Source organism: Patagioenas fasciata, chromosome 12 (assembly GCF_037038585.1).
Source record: "Patagioenas fasciata isolate bPatFas1 chromosome 12, bPatFas1.hap1, whole genome shotgun sequence".
Lineage (NCBI taxonomy): Eukaryota > Metazoa > Chordata > Aves > Columbiformes > Columbidae > Patagioenas > Patagioenas fasciata.
Genome location: NC_092531.1, coordinates 17212611 through 17230829, shown reverse-complemented (window position 1 = coordinate 17230829; position 18219 = coordinate 17212611). Strand labels below are relative to the sequence as shown.

General features: G+C 41.4%; 1 protein-coding gene across 4 annotated transcripts in view; it reads right to left on the bottom strand.

Annotated features, from left to right (window-relative positions):
- Positions 1-18219, bottom strand: part of IGF1R (insulin like growth factor 1 receptor) — a 171468-nt gene that overhangs the window by 14599 nt on the left and 138650 nt on the right. For 2 of the 4 annotated variants that reach the window (XM_065847013.2, XM_065847015.2), the window contains exons 10-19: positions 17885-18089; positions 12968-13254; positions 11596-11732; positions 11102-11261; positions 9939-10044; positions 8519-8589; positions 6978-7207; positions 6573-6683; positions 5656-5815; positions 3267-3396 (exon numbers count right to left, since the gene is read on the bottom strand). In XM_065847013.2, coding sequence (XP_065703085.1) covers positions 3267-3396; positions 5656-5815; positions 6573-6683; positions 6978-7207; positions 8519-8589; positions 9939-10044; positions 11102-11261; positions 11596-11732; positions 12968-13254; positions 17885-18089 — 1597 coding nt within the window. The remainder of the gene's footprint in view (positions 1-3266; positions 3397-5655; positions 5816-6572; positions 6684-6977; positions 7208-8518; positions 8590-9938; positions 10045-11101; positions 11262-11595; positions 11733-12967; positions 13255-17884; positions 18090-18219) is intronic. The other 2 variants (XM_065847014.2, XM_065847016.2) reach the window with 1 other exon arrangement.

Sequence of the window (18219 nt, the reverse complement as noted above, 5' to 3'; positions counted from 1 at the left end):
GAACGTTCTCCAGCTTCTGGAACCAAGACCCTAATTTGCTGCTTCAATAGCAAAACATTCAAGCCCCCAGGAGAAAGTTACCCTCCTTTTGCAACATATATGTAATATATATGTTCTTGAAACAGAGCTGCCAGCTCCTTCCAACTAACTACAAAGGACAGAAGTGAAAAAAAACAAAGTCTGTCTAATAATAGTAATTGATTACTGCTGAAAAAAGATAAGCATAGTTATGTAATTGGGTAGTTTGGACGTAAGTATTGACACTTACTAAAAATATCTCCATTTAAAATTAGTTTATTGAGCAGACACGGCTCAAATTGTCTGCCCTGCACTGAAAAGTCATCTACTTTTAGAGCTGCTTGCAGGAAAAAAAATCTAGATGATGCCTTCTCTTCTGCGGCTAAAATGCTGAGTCAAGCTTAGAGGGAAAAAAAAAAGCATAGTTTCAATAGGGTATTGTTGTGAAAACAGGAGTCCAATATTATTAGCTGGTTATGGCAGCGCGGTTTTATCTTCCAGTTCTCCAGTGTATCTGAATTGGTTTGCGTCTGGAGCGAGAAGCCACAAACAGACTTGCAATTGTTTGCCTTTCGGGGGAGGGAGGGACAGAGGGTCAGCCCAACATTTTGGTGCCTTTGAAGCTACTTTGATCACTGCAGGAATAATGAGAACAAGTCTTGTGCACCTACTAGTCCTGTTCTCACAACAAATCAACTTACGTTGCTCCTTGAAGGCAACTACCAGCTCTGAAAGAATGCAAGATGCTCAAGACGTATTCACAGAAATACACCCTCACCCTGAACAGCATTACATGAATTTAGAAATGTTCTCCTTCCCTAACTACAACAAAAACAGTCTTGTCTAATTACCTCATTCTTCAGTCTGAGGAGCAATAAAAGAATGAATTGCTAAAATAAAGCTCCACCCTTCAGAATCTCCAGACACTCTTCTGCAGTTTGCCATTTCACCTCACAGCTTATAAATCTCGGGCTCTGACCACTCACACAGTTTTGTCTTTTTGACATTTTGGCTTTTAAAACTGATCTCGAAGAACATGGAACCAGATGTCACAAAGGCAGGAAAAACAATCTCAAACATCTTCTACTGTTTGATGAAAAGGAATGGCCCCCAAACCAGCCAGGCTACGTGGTTTTCATGAAGCAGCTTCAAAATCTGAACCAATACAAGGAGTCAGGTAATTTCTCCTGCCATGAAGAGACCTTCAATGATAGCATCTGCTCTAAAAGTTATTAGAGAAGTAAACCAGAGCAATTCTTTTAGCCATAAGCAGATCAAGTAAACAGACACTGATAAACCGAGCTCCACTACGACTGGAACTCAGATTTCAATCTCTGAATCTATAGCTGTGGATACATGGGGCAAACACAAATGTATACGCCTTCGAAACAAACACCACATTCCTCATGTTGAACCAGTGCTTTTGTACCTCAAGACAGTATAGCTAGGTCAACTGAACTTCAGAATAAGTCACTTCTAACAACTAAGATGACAAACTACTCCAAGGAGGAACTGTCTGAAGCACAGATGACAGCTGAGGACCTGCTCTCCATCTGGCAATTTTTCCCCTCTATGCTTTCAAGTAAAAACCTGACAGATTTTACTCCCGCCCCTCCAAGTTTTCCAACCATATAATCAATAAGCTCCTTTTCTTCTTGTGACTTTGGGCTGCGATATTTTGCTCAGCCTGTCCTGCTGATAAACTGCAATACTATTTGCTCAGTCCCGCTTTGGAGGGAACGGCTGATGAAAGCCAAATCTTCTTAATGCTGAAGGTAGAACTCACATACATACTGCAACAACTAAAGCACTAATTTACCCATGATGCTTAACCCGGCATCACATCTCTGAGGTTTTTTTGTTTGGATTTAAGTTATGTTTAAACAATAATGTCACTTCACAGTTACAGGTTAAAAGCAACAAGTGCCGTACATCACCGAGGCTGAACACCTGATCTCTGGTTTGGATACAACAGCTGGACTTAAAAGTTCCTGTTGCGCGGTAAGAACGGGCAGGTCTGCCAGCTCTTGACTCCAGGCTCATTCAGTTCCACATCTGGGGATTTTCTTGTGTTACACTCCAAATTTCTGTCTGCTTTGTGATGCTCTTACAAATTCTAAAAATTCTTTTACTGCAGGGGGGAGAGCCAAAAGTGTGCCTGCGCTGTTCTGTTAGATAAAAGGCTGATAACGGGGCTTCCCCTTCCACCCAAAGGGATGATTTTCACCTATTTCTGAGTATGAGAGTTACTGAGTTCATAAATAAGTTACTAGCCATATGCAAAAAAAATTAAGCGACATTCTGACGCTTTGCTTTTTTCTTGCTACACAATTCCTCTTACAAACCTTTCACTGACTCTCAAATCCTCAAGCTGTTTAAAGAAATTGCAGTTTACTACTAAAATATCATTCCTACTGACTTCTAGACATCCGGAGGCAATCAGCTGCCAATTCTGTAACAGATCAGCAGTAAAAACACCTTGTTAGAAAGGCACAGAAACCATAAAAGACGTAGTGTAGGTTTTGCCACTACACGTTCACCTTCTGCCAAGTCCTCCCTACCTATCTGCAAAAGTTTTTTGGGGGTATGGGAGGGAATAGTTCCAGACTATTATTTCTGAGAAGTGTATTTTGAAATTTCCTGAATGCCTCTATTAACTTCACAGATACAGCAACTAGGCAACGTGCTTTGAAAGAAAAACCTATTTCTGCATCTTGCGGTATATAAAACAAGCAAAGAGAGCTCCAAATGGAGAAGGATTTACACGAGGGAGAACTCCCTAGAAAAAACCTGCTAGAGTACACAAGCCATCTGCGGGCAAGTGGAGTTATTTACACAGAAGGTTTTGATAGAAAAGCAGGTCAGCACTATGATCCCTTCTATGTTCTTGGCAACTTTTAATGCTTTTCTTGAAGGAGGGCAATTTGAAAAATGACAGCTTGCTCTTCCACGTGAAGGTAATGTTTTGCACTGCACAACTGATTTTACAGCCCACAGCAGGAAACACGCCGCCACCTCCGGTTTTGGAAATTCATTTAATCCTGCTCTGAGAGCAGAACTGAGCATCACAAGTTCTTGATTTTGCAATGGAATTATGAACTAGAAAGCAGAATGCTTAACAGTGGAAAAAGAGAGTTACCTTTGAAGTGACAGGAGAAGCAATACACTTAATTAAGCTACCGACAACAAGAAAAGAGGCTAGAAAGAAGAGGGGCTAAAACTGTTTTTCAGAGCCCCTTTTTGGTTACCAGACGTCAGAGTGCGTTGTGAAGACTCCGTCCTTCAGTGATTCCGGGGACATCCAGCGCACGGGCAGCAAACCCTTCCCTCCTTTCCGATAATAATCTGTCTCGTAGATATCTCTTGTCATGCCAAAATCTAGAAGGTATAAACGATTTTAGTTTGCATGGTTCTATAATGAACATTTTGCTTTACTACAAACCACTGCAGCCGGCAGAGATTCAACGTTTTTGTAAAGAATCTGTAATCTGTTACCAAAACACTTTACTTTGCAGGCACTTTACCTGCTGCCTTAGGGCTGGTTCTCCTCCCTCCCCCCAAAACCGGGACATCTTTACCACTGACTTTGGTGGTCAAGAAGTCTGAATAATTTAAATAATTAATATGAAAAGATCCAGGATTTATGTTCAAGTCTTGCAGTAAGCTGTGTCTTCTGAAGGTCATATAATTCACTAATCTGTTCTAAAATTCAATTATTTTCTTTTCTTTTTAAAGAGCTCTATTAGTACTTACTTAATACTATTATTGTCTTTAACTAAAGAATCTCACATGTTGAGGCAAATGCTTCTCTCACTTTTCTTTTCCTCTTTCCAAAGGTGATTTCCAATGCTTGTATAATACCCCATCTCAAATGGATTAGGCTATTCATTTAAGACAAACACAGACCAATGTTAAAGACATACTTCAGGTCATATGCATCTCCTTGGCTGCAAATATGTGAGCATTTGCAGGACTCAGACCTAGCAATGCTCATCTCCTGATGGTAACTCAGACTTACTCCAGAACCTTTTCCTCTGCACACCAAACTGCTGGGTCCTGGACTAGCCTATTTAAACCAGCAACTATGTTTGCAGACACCAGCCAAAAGTTTAACAAATCAGCTGGCATCAAATCTCTTCACTAATATTAAATGCTGTCTGCTAACACAACAGACTCAGGGCAAAATCCACTTTATCAATACAGACCTGTAGTTACCCTGTTTGTTTTTTCCTGGGAAAAGTAGAGTGAAAAGAGGACAGAATTCCTCCAGTTCTCACGGGTGTTATTACCAAGTCTATGGACGTCATTACAACCAAGCTGGGAGAAGGGAATGACCACTGATGCTTCTCATTCCTTGTCTGCTGGGGACCTGGATGCCCTCAGTGATTATGACTAAAAAGCCCATCTGTGCAGCTATTCCATCACTCCCACACACCACGGTGACTTTACACTGGCTGAACGGAAAATTCTTTAAAAATGTAATGCAAATAAGAAACAGATATGCAACAAGCACAGGACAGTGTAGCATAAAGCCCTTCCTCCAAGATCTGAACAGTCTGAGCTGGCATGTTACTGTCAAGATGCTCCCAAACTGCTTCTATATGAAGGGATTTTCATACTGGCACATAAATGAGAACAGTGTGCAGCATATTCCACAAAATGCTTTTGGGGTAACCACGTTAAAGGGAAGAAATGCACCATCTTCAGTTCCAAGAATTGCAAAAATATGCTGGTGGGGGGATGAAGAGTAAGGAAATTGGAATGAGAAAGATTCAGGCTGACTTTCCCCAAACCTGCAGAAAATGCACAAAATCCTCCAAAGATCTTATTTCCTAATTAACTCATTCAAAATGAAATAATTTTTTCTTTCTCCCAAATGACGGGATTACTTACACAAATTATCAAAATAGCTGCATTATGCTCAGAGAAAAAGAATTAGTTTCCTACAGCAGCAGGCTGTTGCTATACATGTTATTTTAATGTGCACAACTCAAAAACAGCCAAAAGCTTAAAATCATCCTCTCTGGAGAGAAGTCTGAAAAAGACTCTGACACTATTTTGGAAGGATGCTGAAGGAAAAAAAAAAAAGTTGTGTTCTAACAGCAGAGGAGAGGAAAAGCCATTCTGTTTGCTTGGAAAGCCGAACTCCAGTTCAGACTGGAAAGCATCCAAATGAATTCAAGCCTTACACTCCACTTCCAAATCAGATATGCTTTAAAATAATCCTAAAACTCTTATTCTTTAATCAATAAAACAGGAGGTGGAATGATTTTTGCACATTAACAGAAAAGTGAGTGACACACCAGTGGTAACTACACCATCGCCCAGACGTCTGCAGCATCTGCACCTCAAATCACAGCTTCACCAGCTCTTTTTAAACCCACCCAACTGTACCATTTCCCCACTGGAAGAGCAGCAAGTAGAGGTATTCCAAGAGTTTACACTCAATGTTGACTGCTCACAGGTCTTAAATCACAGCAAGCCTTCACAAGGAACATATTTCACTCTGCAGAGATTTAAACTAGCGCTAAGTTTTAAAAGGTCTTTCAAACACCTTTCAAAAAATTAAAACGCCTTCTAAGACGCTGTTTTTTCAGGATGATGTTTTTCATTTGTGTCCAAGTCAAGAAAGCGCACCTCCAATTTTCACCGTGAAGTCTTCTGCCACCATGCAGTTTCTCGCAGCAAGATCTCTGTGAACAAATTTGTTGGCGTTGAGGTATGCCATCCCATCGGCTATCTCTCCTGCCATCTGAATCATCTTCTTCAGAGTTGGAGGTGCCTGGCCAGGATTATTCTGAGCAAGATTAAGAAGATACAACAGGTAAGAGGGGAAAAAGAAGGTAACTAATTCTACACCAAGTTGTAACTTTTATTTAAATGATAATATTTAAATAAAAACCACATGATCACAATTCAGCCTGAAACAGTCCAGGTTAAACAGAAACTTGTGATTATACACACAACAGTATCTACTTAGTGGGAAAAGTGGCCATATCAAGCTGGGTTACGAACAGAACTCCCAAACAGCCCTTTTAGGCCTTTCTATTTCATGGAATACAAGCCAGAAAGTCTTTTTGGTATAAGGATATTATCTATGGAGTTTCATATACGGCAATTTTTGCTGTTAGACTGATAGCCTACATAGCAGAGTATGTATACTGGCTAAGATACGAGATTTTTCCTTTCCAACAGAGGCAACAGGCAGGATGAACAATGTGAAACCTAACACGCACGCTTCATCTAGACAATTTTTTGATTAACATCTTGACAAAAAATTAGATTAGACAGGAGATTTCATTTAGATCTGGAAAACAGGGCTCAATAACACAAGAAGGGACCTGACCTATTCCATGCAGTACACAGGGGTGTTTGCAATAGCTACCTCACGAAAAAAGGTGTTGTGGATCACAGAGCAGCTCGTGCTTTGTTCTTAGAGCTTAAGGAGAGGGGCAAGGAAGGTTAATTGTCTGCTGCTTCCAACGTGACACTGTTTCACTCAGGCTGATTCTAACTGAAGAAATAAGAAAACCACCCAGCAACTCATGACTCACCTCTGTGTCTGGCCTCAATGATCTCAAGTAACTTTTGAGGTCCCCACGTGTCATCAGCTCCATGATAACCAGCGTAGGCTGGCCCTGAGAAACAACACCAAGCAGCCGAACCTGGAAGAGGGAAAACAAACGTTCAATTGCAAATACAGCTACGCAAACGGTAGTAATTCTTTATTCATATCAATATATAGCCCCAAACACCCATGAACCTGTGGGAAATGTCTGAAAGTAGATTTGCTTCCACTCCCTGACCCCTGTTTAACAACAATATCATAAAGCTGTACAGAGTTGAAGTTCAAATTCCAAGTTCCCATCTCAGTCAGTGAAGACATGCCCCGAACACCCTCATGCCAGAAAGCGCCGGGGCTGTACGAATCACGACCTGGTTATGCTTTCATGACTCACCACATGGTGACAATTGAACTCCTTCATCACCGAGGCCTCGTTTAAGAACTCTATCCTCTCACGCATGCTCGCAGACTCATTGACAGTCTTGATGGCCACCCTTGTCTCCGGCTCATCCTTCACCACTCCCTTGGCTATTCCCTCGTACACCATTCCAAAGGAGCCTTGCCCAAGCTCCCGGCACATGGTGATCTTCTCGCGGGGCACCTCCCATTCGTCTGGAACGTACACTAAGGACAGAAAGCACAGGCCATGATGTTCCACTTCTACAAGTGGTACAATACTCACCGCTTTACGATATCAACTGCCCAGTTTTACTGTAAACAACAGACACAACGCTGAGACCTCCCAAGGTGTGAGCAAACAGCCCATAGTCTTTTCCATACAGAGACAGGTAGATGCTTGACATGCAAATAAATCTTAAAGAAACATGTAGATGAACCTGAAGAGGCCTCACTATGGTACTAACATAATGGGATAGAAATAAGGAACCTCAAAGCACAAAATCAGAGTGGGAAGATGCCTGAATCAGTTCTTTAGGTTTGAGTTTTTCTAGGGATCCTCGGTTTTCTAATTCTTCCAGACAGCATCAAACACACTTGATCATTTGTATCATTTTGGTGCCTGTTGTATTCTCTATTAACAGATTGATTTTATGAGTAGAGGGAACGAGACTCTCTGATCCAGTAGGCTCTTTGTATGAAATTATTCTGATCACTTGCACACACACTGTAGCGCCAGTAAGGAAAAGAACTTGCTGCTGCCGCAAGTCTTTGATCTGAGGCAGAAGAAAGATCTCGGAAGGTGACTGGCAGGACCGCCCCGGGCAAGATGACATCCGAGCAGTCACCAATGCTGCTGTCTGTCAGTCACCAAAGGAGGGGACAGTTGTGTCACGTGCTCTGACCGGGCGAAACGACGGGATGCAAAAATAGAGGATTATAGCATGAACATTGACAGACAGAGCTAATCTACACTACAGATACTGAAAGAAACCATTATGGATTACATTGAACATCCGTGTTCAGTTTAACATGTGATATGTATGGAAGCCCAAAAGATGGCTTTTCTCGTTCTCCAACTGTGAAAAGTTGCTGGAGAGTTTTATTGGGATGGGAAGCAAGGAGACAGTATTGTTTTTTGTAAATGTTACTATTTCTCACATGAGAAGTACATAGAGACAAGCAGTGGGTTTGTTCCAACAGGTCAGAATGGGGCAAACATGAAAGACAACGAACTGATGAATTCTTTCATTCCAGTGAAAACATCACTGGATGAGTAGACGATAATCTGAAAGTGAAACTCATGCATCCAAATTCGCCTCAGCTGAATAAACTACAGGAAAGATTAAAAAAACTCCTCAGTTTCAACACACAGGTGACACTTAACGTATTATCAGTGATGGATTCCATAGCTATGCTCATGAACCAAAGAGAGAACGTGGTTTTACAACATCCCATTTACAGTTTCATACCTTTCAAAGTCAGACACAAACAGAATAAACTGAAGTAAAAGCATCAGAAGTGCAAGGCCACACTTACCGTCTGAAGCACTGAAGTACTCGGGGTTCACAGAAGCGTAAAGTACTCCATTGCCCAGTCTGTCACTGTTCCTGTCAAAATATTGTGGTTTTTAATCTTTAAAACTAGGTGAACTTCTACAGTTTTCCCACCATTTGTTCAATGACAGAATATTATTTACTGGATGTGAAGAGCCCTTCAGACAAACCAAGGGGACAAACCAAGTTCTTACTCTAACTCACATAATCCATGGGACAGCCCAGAGCGGCCTTCCCAGGAAACCTGCAGTCTTGTCTATACCAAATCAGCACCAAAACAGTGTAAACATAAGGTACTTTTAGCTGCTGGGTAAACTCCTGTGGCTGAGAAGATATTTGAACACCATCTGCTCTACTGCAGGGAAGAGAGACCTAGCAAACAACAAGATTGTTTTTAATGGGGAATTCAACTATTTTATAAAGCTTTTCTATTGTTTAATTTTAAACACACATCCCACTTCCCCCTGCCCAGTTTTACTGGGGTGATTTTTGGAGTCAGACATTTATCCAGCACTGAGGGAGCTCTCGCGGGTGAGCGGCTGTACAAGTGGGATTATCAATCAGACCTTCAGAAAACCAAAGAGAGAACATTCTTGTGGGCTGGAACAACACTTTGAAGAAGGATGAGTTATCAGGCATTCCAGCAAAGAAAAGTCAAGGGAAGGCCAGGCAGGTGTTGTCCCTCACTAGATGCAAAGCCCTTTCAGGAGTGTTGGAGCAGAACTGGTACTACAGGTGCACACAAATCAATTGGAGCTGGAAACAATGAGATGCTCGATGAGCATAATTTATAAGAGAGTAATGAAAAACCTCCATGCCTAGAAAGTTGCAAGGCTGAGTATTTGCACTGAATCGTATTAAGTTCTCATTATGTAACTCAAATAAATAATAATAATAAAAAAAATCACTAGTTACAAAAAACCAAAAACCTGAGGAAAACAAATCAGTCAAACAGTCCCCTAGACTGCTCTGCCCAGGATGTAATTTTTAAAGTGGATATAAAGACTTCAAAAAAACCTCTAGAATTTGCAAGAAATCAAATTAACCTAAACTGAACTAAGTTTTCATTATTTGTATTGATGCGTATTTCAGTCAAAGCTTCCGACTACATAGGTTCAGTGTCTGCCACCATTGTCCCAGTGGATATGTTCCTGACAACCCTTTCTCTTCCCTCTCAAACACGACACTGTAATAAAAAGCCTCTTCACATCTCAAGCAGCAGGCAGATTCTTGCTGGTAACTCTAAACCACCTCATTTCACACACCAACAAGACAGAATCTACTTCAGCTTCAAGTCCTCTGAATGCCATTTCCCTTTTTCATTTCTAACTCGCTCCACGGGCACAGATTTGAAAATAAACATTCTTCTCCTGCAGTTTGAGCCACAAGCATATACAACTCACCTCTTTTTGTTGAAGACGTACAGCATTATCAGTAGCCCCCCAATGATGAGCAGGAAAGCAATAGGGAGCACAATTATCAAGTGCAGGAAGTTTCCATAGTTTGCTGCTGCAACCAACAAGAAAACAATTGTATTGGAGTCTCTATAAAATCCCCATTAACAAATAAACATTGAAAACCTACTCAGTATATTTCCATACAGGGGATAAATCAAAGTTCTCATTTTCTTGTCTGATGTGGAAAAATGTACTCAGAAACACCTCCTGACTCAAATTGAGTGGAACAAGAATACAGACAGTGAAAAGCATTAATTTTGTACAGAACAGTGTCTGTCTTGGGTTTGTTTTCACCAGTTATGCTTAAGGACTTAAATTCCTAAGTCAACAATATGCAATTGTTCATCTGCATATACACTTTCTTTTTTCCACCTTCTGTTCACCTTCCAATTGCTCACACTAATATTCAAAATATACACACACTGCAATTTACTTCAAGTGCTTCAAAGTCCAGCAATTAGAAAACCAAAAAAAGAATAAAATATGGAGTTCCAGATTTCTGTGGACACATCTGCTCTACAACTAAATACAAAGTTCTTGAGAAGGTCTCTGTGGACACTATGGTGGGCTTCATTCAAAATACGAATTATTCCCACTGTCAGGACCAGCATCGCCCTTTGATCAGGATGTTATCTTTAGCAAATGTCATTTGGAAGAGGTCAGATTAAAAAAATCTTGATATTTTAATAAAACCTGCCAGCCAAAAATCTAAACCAATTGTTTGTTTCTTGTATTATTTTGCAATTTAAAGCAGGTTTGTCTTATTGCCACTGGTTTTGTACAATCCAACACTCCATGCTGTTACGGCCAGCATGACGTTCCCAACAGAGTTGTAGCTCACAGGAAGCCACAGAAGCGTGTTCTACACACCCATCACCTGGTTGTACCTCTCATATTCATACAACGCATGCAAGAAAAGGACCACATCTCAGGTGCACCTCCTGGTTGTCAAAAAACGCCAAAAAATGGAACAGAGTAGTACCCAAATAAGATGAGTGTTCAGAGTACAGGAGAGAGGCTCATATGCCCAGTTACATGTGTAAACATCAGGAATTATTAAAAAGACAATAGTCCCCCACTTTGACACAGCCCACAAACAATTGTCTTACATTTGGGTTGCACGTAGAAAGAGACTGGCTCGGTCCAGGACCCGTTTCCAGCTAACGAAGTGGCCTGAACTCTTGCAGAATAGTTTCCAGGGTTCAGATGAGTTAGTTTAGCTCCTCCAAGCTTCTTGTATTCCTGTCTGGAAACACATTCCCGCTTCTCCTAGAAGAAAAAAGCGATTTACAGTTCGTGTTAATATCTTCACATTCCTACATTCTTGAGCAAACCACATGGCTGCAGGACAAGCTAAGTTTTAGATCTAAAAGTCTTATCTGATCAGTTTTTCTTCACACATCTTAAGGAGAGATGTGGAGTTCAAAAACTGTCAAAATAAACGAAACAAAGGAATGGCACGCTGGTCATTTGTGAGTGTTTGAAATCACAATTTCTATTATGGCCTGCAGCACCGCATAGAAGCACATTAAGAAAGATCCCACTTTGTATGCAATTAAAGTTACAAGCAGTAACTTTGAACAGAGAAATGTCAGATCCTCACCTCTCCATGCTGCCCATATTTGATTTCATACATGAGTATCAGCCCATTTGGATTTGCGGGCTCTGACCACTTCAGGTAGACGGTATTTTCTTCTTTTGCTTCCCATGCTACTGTTCCTGGAATGTTATCTGCTCCCTCTGTAAAATATTTACAAGTGATGTGAGAACAACACCTATTACTGAAACTTAGGCAAGAACTGGGGAAAACAAAAGGTTCACACTATTCTTCAGATGTCGAAGCATTGCAGTAAGTGCTGTTCAAAGATCCACAGCAAAATGCATTGGCCTTTTGGGGAGATTAGCAAAGTCCACATTTCTGATGGCCAGTAAACCAGCGCAGTGTAAACGGCTTCACCAGGTGTGAGTGCTGCGTTAGTCACTGCGCTCTGTGCCACAGAACCTGTTTATCAGCATCTGGCTCTTCCTTCCAAACTTTCCACGACACCAAACCAGCACGAACGGCTGCTCCCACCGAAGGGCTGTGAACACGCAGGGTCTGTCCCACCGGCAGCCCCTTCCTAAAGCATCCAGCCTCAGGAAATCTGTCGCAGTTTAAACAGAGTATTACCAGCAGTACTCTGAATGCGACCTGATAATTCTACGTGTTTTATTCAAAATTTAACAGGAATGTGAAGATCATTTCAGTTAAAGAAAAACGGCCACTTTTTTTCAGAAATACAGTTGTTAGGTTTAGAAGAAAACAGAATTGTTTAGCCTTTAATTTTCAGAGCCACGCGTTAACAACCTGGTAACACTTACTTCCTTTTCCCCGATCTCACAAATTTCCTTATTTCCTTGAAATAAGCAATACTTTTTGCTTTTTTACTGACACAGCTGAGTCTGGATTATGATAGTCCTTCCTTCCAGAAACAAAACGAAATTGCTACCATTATGCATCAAATATTCCCAGACATCTGCTGGAGTAAGAAGGAAGCTAAGAGCTCTTTGCTGGATGCATACGAGCCTACACTAAAATCATCTCTATTCTTCTCAGAAGAAGTACAATCTGTAGAAGTCCCAAACATGGGTACAGCATTCAACGCTTCCTATCTGAAGTGCTCTAGATGCCGACGCACCTGTCTGTGGCTGTCACCTGTAGGGCTGGGAAACAGACTCTCTCTTAATTATATTATCTCGGTAGTCAACGCACACACTTGTACCTGTCCTCAGATCACAGATTCAATACAAACAACAGACCAGTCAAAGACACTAAACTACTGTAAACAAAGTTGTATATAGTTCCAATCTATTTTCTTGCATGGACTTCATTACACACCTCCGTGTTCCTCCAATGTTTTTTGGAGGGCTTGTCCTCCCTGAGACTGATCTCTCCCCAGAAAATAAAACAAAGCGTTATACTTGTGAGAGCATACCTGAAGGCATCGTTCTTGCGAAGACAAAGTTGGAAGCGCTACAACCGAGCGTGTCGGCTTCGTGGTTGCAGCTGTGGATATCAATGCGGTAAAGAGTAAAAGGCTGGAGATGGGAGATCACGGTTCTCTCCTTGCCATCCACTTTGGTCTCAAAAAACGGGTATTCCACCTCGCTCTCCTCTGCGTCGGAAACATTGGCAAAGTGATCTGTCCCAGTCGCATTCCTGTTCCGAGTGGCCAAAGTGGCATTTGCAATTCGGAACACGTCCCTTCGCTTCCGATCGGGCCTGTGGAGCAAACAAAATTAGAGAAAAGGTCTCTCTAGGGAAAGGCCAGTTCTCCTCCGGCTCTGTGCAAAAAACCCCAGTAAAACAGGTAACTCTGCTATTAGAAAAAACCTAAATAAACTGCAAAACAAGACAAAACTTCCTCTTAATCCAAACCTGCACACCCTATTGCTCTCTCAGTGAGAAACAAATCAAAACCCTGAAGCTTCAAGATACACTTGTAAACCTCTGACCTCACACAATAAACCAAAGAGCAAAAATGGTTTCACAGTTTTTCAATAAGCATCCTAGATTTCTATTTAGTGGCACTTAAAATAAAAGTGAGATGTTAGAGGTTGAAAAGTTGGGGGGAAAAACTGTTCTGAAGTTCACTGGATTAGCAACACTGACTTTCTTTTCAGCTGCAATAAAATTACAGAACTTTGAACCTATTGGAGTGAGAAAAGAAACCTTGGAAAGTAGCTGAAAACCATGAATGTGAACAACCACTAATGTGGGTGCTTTGTGTATCTCTGCTTGTCTCAGCCAAACAAAAGCTCTGCAAAGGAACAGTAATCCTGTGTGAGAAAACACGGTATTAGTATCACGTACAGCAAAGAGTTAACCAACCAACTTCGCTTTGCCTTACAGGCATCTGTATGAAATTTATGTAGAGTGGAAAACTTGGGGCTTTACAGCAACACCACTACTTTCTCAAGTCTAAGGAACTGTTGTAGAGGACGGGTCTGAGTACCAGTACAAGCGTCAATATGAAAATACTCTTAGAATTGGGCTGATATTGGCAAACCAACACAACTGCTACACATTAGACTTGTCACTTGGTCTTGTGCCAGTGCAATGGTGTCCAAGGACAAAGGTAAAGTCTGACATGTTTCTAGCAGAGAGCGAGTTACAAATGGGGCGAATAAGGCTTCCCTCAAACACACAACAGGAAGAGAGATGACTCAAGAGGAGAAATTAATTCGCTGTCAAATCTACCGTCTTGGTACATCCAGCCCCAGAACAGCCTGCTGCACAGAGCCAAGAACAGCCTGACTTGGTTTTGAAATGTTCTGGCACAGGTTGGATGAAATTTTTTTAGGAGTTTACTACAACATTTTCCAAGCTCCTTTTACTATATCTTGAGTAGTTGTTAAATAAACGAAGACATGGGAAAAAAACCTTCCTAAGTTACCAAGAAATTGTTTAAAGCAACATGCAAGTGAATATTGTAACTTGTCAGCCGGGTGCAGGGGAAGTTACACAGATGTGAGCACCTGCACCTCCTCTACACCGGGCTTTATGGAAGTTTCTACAGCTATTCACCTTGCTTAGGATAAGTATTTACTTACTGCTTTAATTCAGTGGAAGAAGCAAACTTTCGAAGAGTTAAAAGCGCACAGGATGCCCAGCACTGAACTGATGAACATTTGCACAGATTTTGTGATAAAAGCAGTGAAAATAAAAAGTACATTTTCAATTCACCACAAAAGCACATGCCAAGACAAGAACCCCAAAACCATGACTTTATCTATCGCTGCTTTTATGGGAGATGTGAAGTTCCAACTCTCTGGTGGTATCAGTGTGGGGCACAGTGTGTGTGGAAAGGAACCCTACAGTCCTACCTTGCTCTTGCGGAAAAAGATAGGGAAAGCAGCACAAAATCTGTTGGTGAAAACTACAGCCACACGAGGAAGAGAAAAAGACCTGCAGGGTAACTACAAGGCAAACATGATTAAAACAACAAGAGATCTGACACCACTGCTTTTCTATCGAGCAGCTTCCTGCTTTCGTGAAAGGTGCCGATAAAGACAAAAAACAAGCAACCGAGGAAATAAGTCTAGAGATAAAAACATGAAAAATCATCTGTTCTGTTAAAGGAGAGGAAGGAAGAGAAAAGCAAGAGAAAAATTAGAAAACAACACTGTAAGAAATTAAATCAAATTGAAAATAAAATGAAGAAAAAAAAAAGTGGGTCATTTAGCTTAAAAGCTAACTGCTGTCCTACGTTATGGCAAATCTCATGTTACTTCTCAGTAATGATACCTTCTACTACACACAGAGCCCATCTCATCCTGCTCATTAGAGAATCAAAAACTCGAAGAGTAACCCATCGTCCTGTGCTGTACCTCTCGGAGACAAACCATCCTCCTGTCTGAAACGCGCCTCGCCACTGCCGGAACACGGACGGGTCACCCGGAACCCGCACGCACCATCACACCAGCAGGCTGTTTAAACAACCTTAACACCACCCAGTCAAAGATTTTCACGCTGTATTCCATGCTGTATCTCTTTCATAATATCATAGAGACAGGTAGAACACTGGAAACTAATGCTACTATTGAGGTTTGCATTAACACATTAATTAATTTCTCCCTTGGGAAAGAGAGAGGAAAAAAAACAGACATCAGCAAGTAATGAGCTCCTTAGATTTGTCCTATGGAGATGTCTCAAGAGCTCATAATCTTTAATTTCCCTGACATACAGTCTCTTTAAAGTTGCTTTGCTATGCAGCTATTTCTGAGTGTGGTACCTTATCTGCCCTCGCTGTTACAAAACACACCCTCATGGCAATAAGTTCAGAAAAAAGGGAAACTGTCAAGCTTTCAGGAAATTCTTTGTGAACTGGTCAGTTTATTTGTTACTGAGTTCAAGGTTCTGTGAGTTTCCTTGGAGAGGGCAGGAGTGCAAGAAAATTTGGGAGAAGATAAACAACACATTTAAAATGACAAAGCTTTGGAGAAACAAAAGAATTCCTTTGTAACAGACTTTCAAGCAGTTTAGACCCGACACACGCCTTTCAAAACTCCTTGCTGTGCTATTTCAGATCACATTGACCAGACTGCACACTGCTCAGGAATTACACCCTGGCCAGCCGTGGTGGCTGGTGGTTCTCTGCACCCCATCTTTGTAGCTGCTTCACATCATCAGTACGGAAACACTGCATAAGTGTCCTGGTTTTGTTAAAAAACAAGTTTCTCTTTTAGTGAGTTTTGCCTGTCAGCTAAAGCCTTCATATTAGCTGCACTTTCCTGGAGAACCAGACACATGTTTTGGTAAACCTAGCAATGGAATGCAAACTTATTGATAAGTACGGATGGACATCTCGCGAGAGGGGCAACAAGAAACCGGTGACCAAGAGACTGACCAACTGTGTATAACATTCTATTCATGTGAATACTTCATATAAAAGTGGGAGATCACGAGGATCTCGTCCCTTTTCCTTCCCTTCTGCTTATGGCCGACATTAGGAGAGGACCTTGCTGGTCGTCCCTGCGAACTGAGGCCTAGTGAGAGACTGAATCCAGCTCCGGTTGGCTACCGAGTCTAATCCAGGACTTCGGGTGCTGGCTCTACAGTTGCTGGGACTTTCAAGATCGGTTTTGTATATTTTGTATTATTTTCTCTATTCTTATTCGTAGCATTACTAAAATATCTTTAATTTTTCCAATTCTCTTCTCTCTGTCCTTCTTTCCCTCCTGATCGTCTGTCCTGAGTGGGAAGGGGGGAGAGAGAGGGGCAAATGGGGGAAGTCGGGGGGAGGGGAGGTTAACAATGCATCTGCCACGGTTTGATTGTCACCCCTGCAATCTAACCCTCGACAACAAGTCCAACCACAAAATGTGACAAACACAGCTCAGATACAACGCTCCCTGCTTCCAACGAGAGGCAGTATTTAGTTCTTCGTGTTTTGGACAAAGCTAAGAAACCCTACACATATCTCAGTCCCAACCTCAGACAAGTCAGTCCAACACATCCTTGAATAAAGGTCCAAAAATCACAATGGAGAGAGATATAAACCAGTTTTAATGAACAGCAATGCCACACTTCAGGGTTCTCAAATACAGGACTTCACCATGAACTTCACCTGCCAACAAAAACAACGAGATAACAGGCAAAATTGAAGTGTGATCGTTTATAGACAGTAACATAACAGCTATATGTTGTGTGCAAGGCCCCAGGATCCAATTATCTAAAGTAAGAACAAGCTTACATGAAGGAGAAACTGGAAACTCAAGCATCAAAATCACTAATTAATTCAGTAGTATCTACTCTATATTACAGCATAAAATTGTTACTATTGCACTTAATGTGTAAGCAGTAGCGTTTATCATGGAAGAGTGGGCATATTTAATACTTTCTGCAGCACAGATCCAGGAAACCAACGTGTCCTTTGCAATTAGTGCCATGAGAACGGAAAACCAGCTTCAATTCTGTGAGGTGACTCTGTCCTCAATTTCAAAGGCAAATAAATCTTCAGATTGGGAACACAAGCACTTAAATGGCTATTTAGGGAAAGATCACATCTCAAACCCTTTGTCTGCCACATGTTGCTCATCTCCAAAACCCTTAAAGACAAAGCGCTCCTCAAGTGACTCTTGACTCTGAAAATAAACCATCACTAAAATCCTTGAACAATGTAGGTAAGAACTCTTACTGTTAGCTAAAATTGAGAAAGAGACGAAAACTAGTCAATAAGAGAAACTGCAAAGTAAGGCTGCAGACTGCCTCACAAAAGGAAAGGCTATTTTTATGTGTTTCAGGTGTTATCTACGTCTGGTCTCATGTCCAGGAAGCCTGAGCTCTAGGAGACATTAAACAATGACATTATTAACTCCCTTGCAAAGAGAAAGTGTCCAAAATCCATTACCTGGGGACAAAGATGGAGTTGTGAAGGAAGTTCTCAAAGACTTTGCGGTACTCTGCCTCCTCCTTCTCAGCTTGCTTTTCTGCCTCTGTCTTGGGACAAGCACAACAAGGTCCCTTTTCTCCCCCACAGCCCTCTGGCTTGGTGGGTTCAGTAGCTTCTTCTGTGTCAATGGTCCCATCAGCGTATCTTCGAATTGGGACTTTATCTTAAAAGAAAGAACCGAAGTGACTTGTTTCTTTCCTCTCCACATTATCAATGCAGCAACAATCCATTCCCTTCTACTTGCTATTATTCACAAAAGAGCTGTGAATCATGGCAAAGGTTTTAGCTCTAAT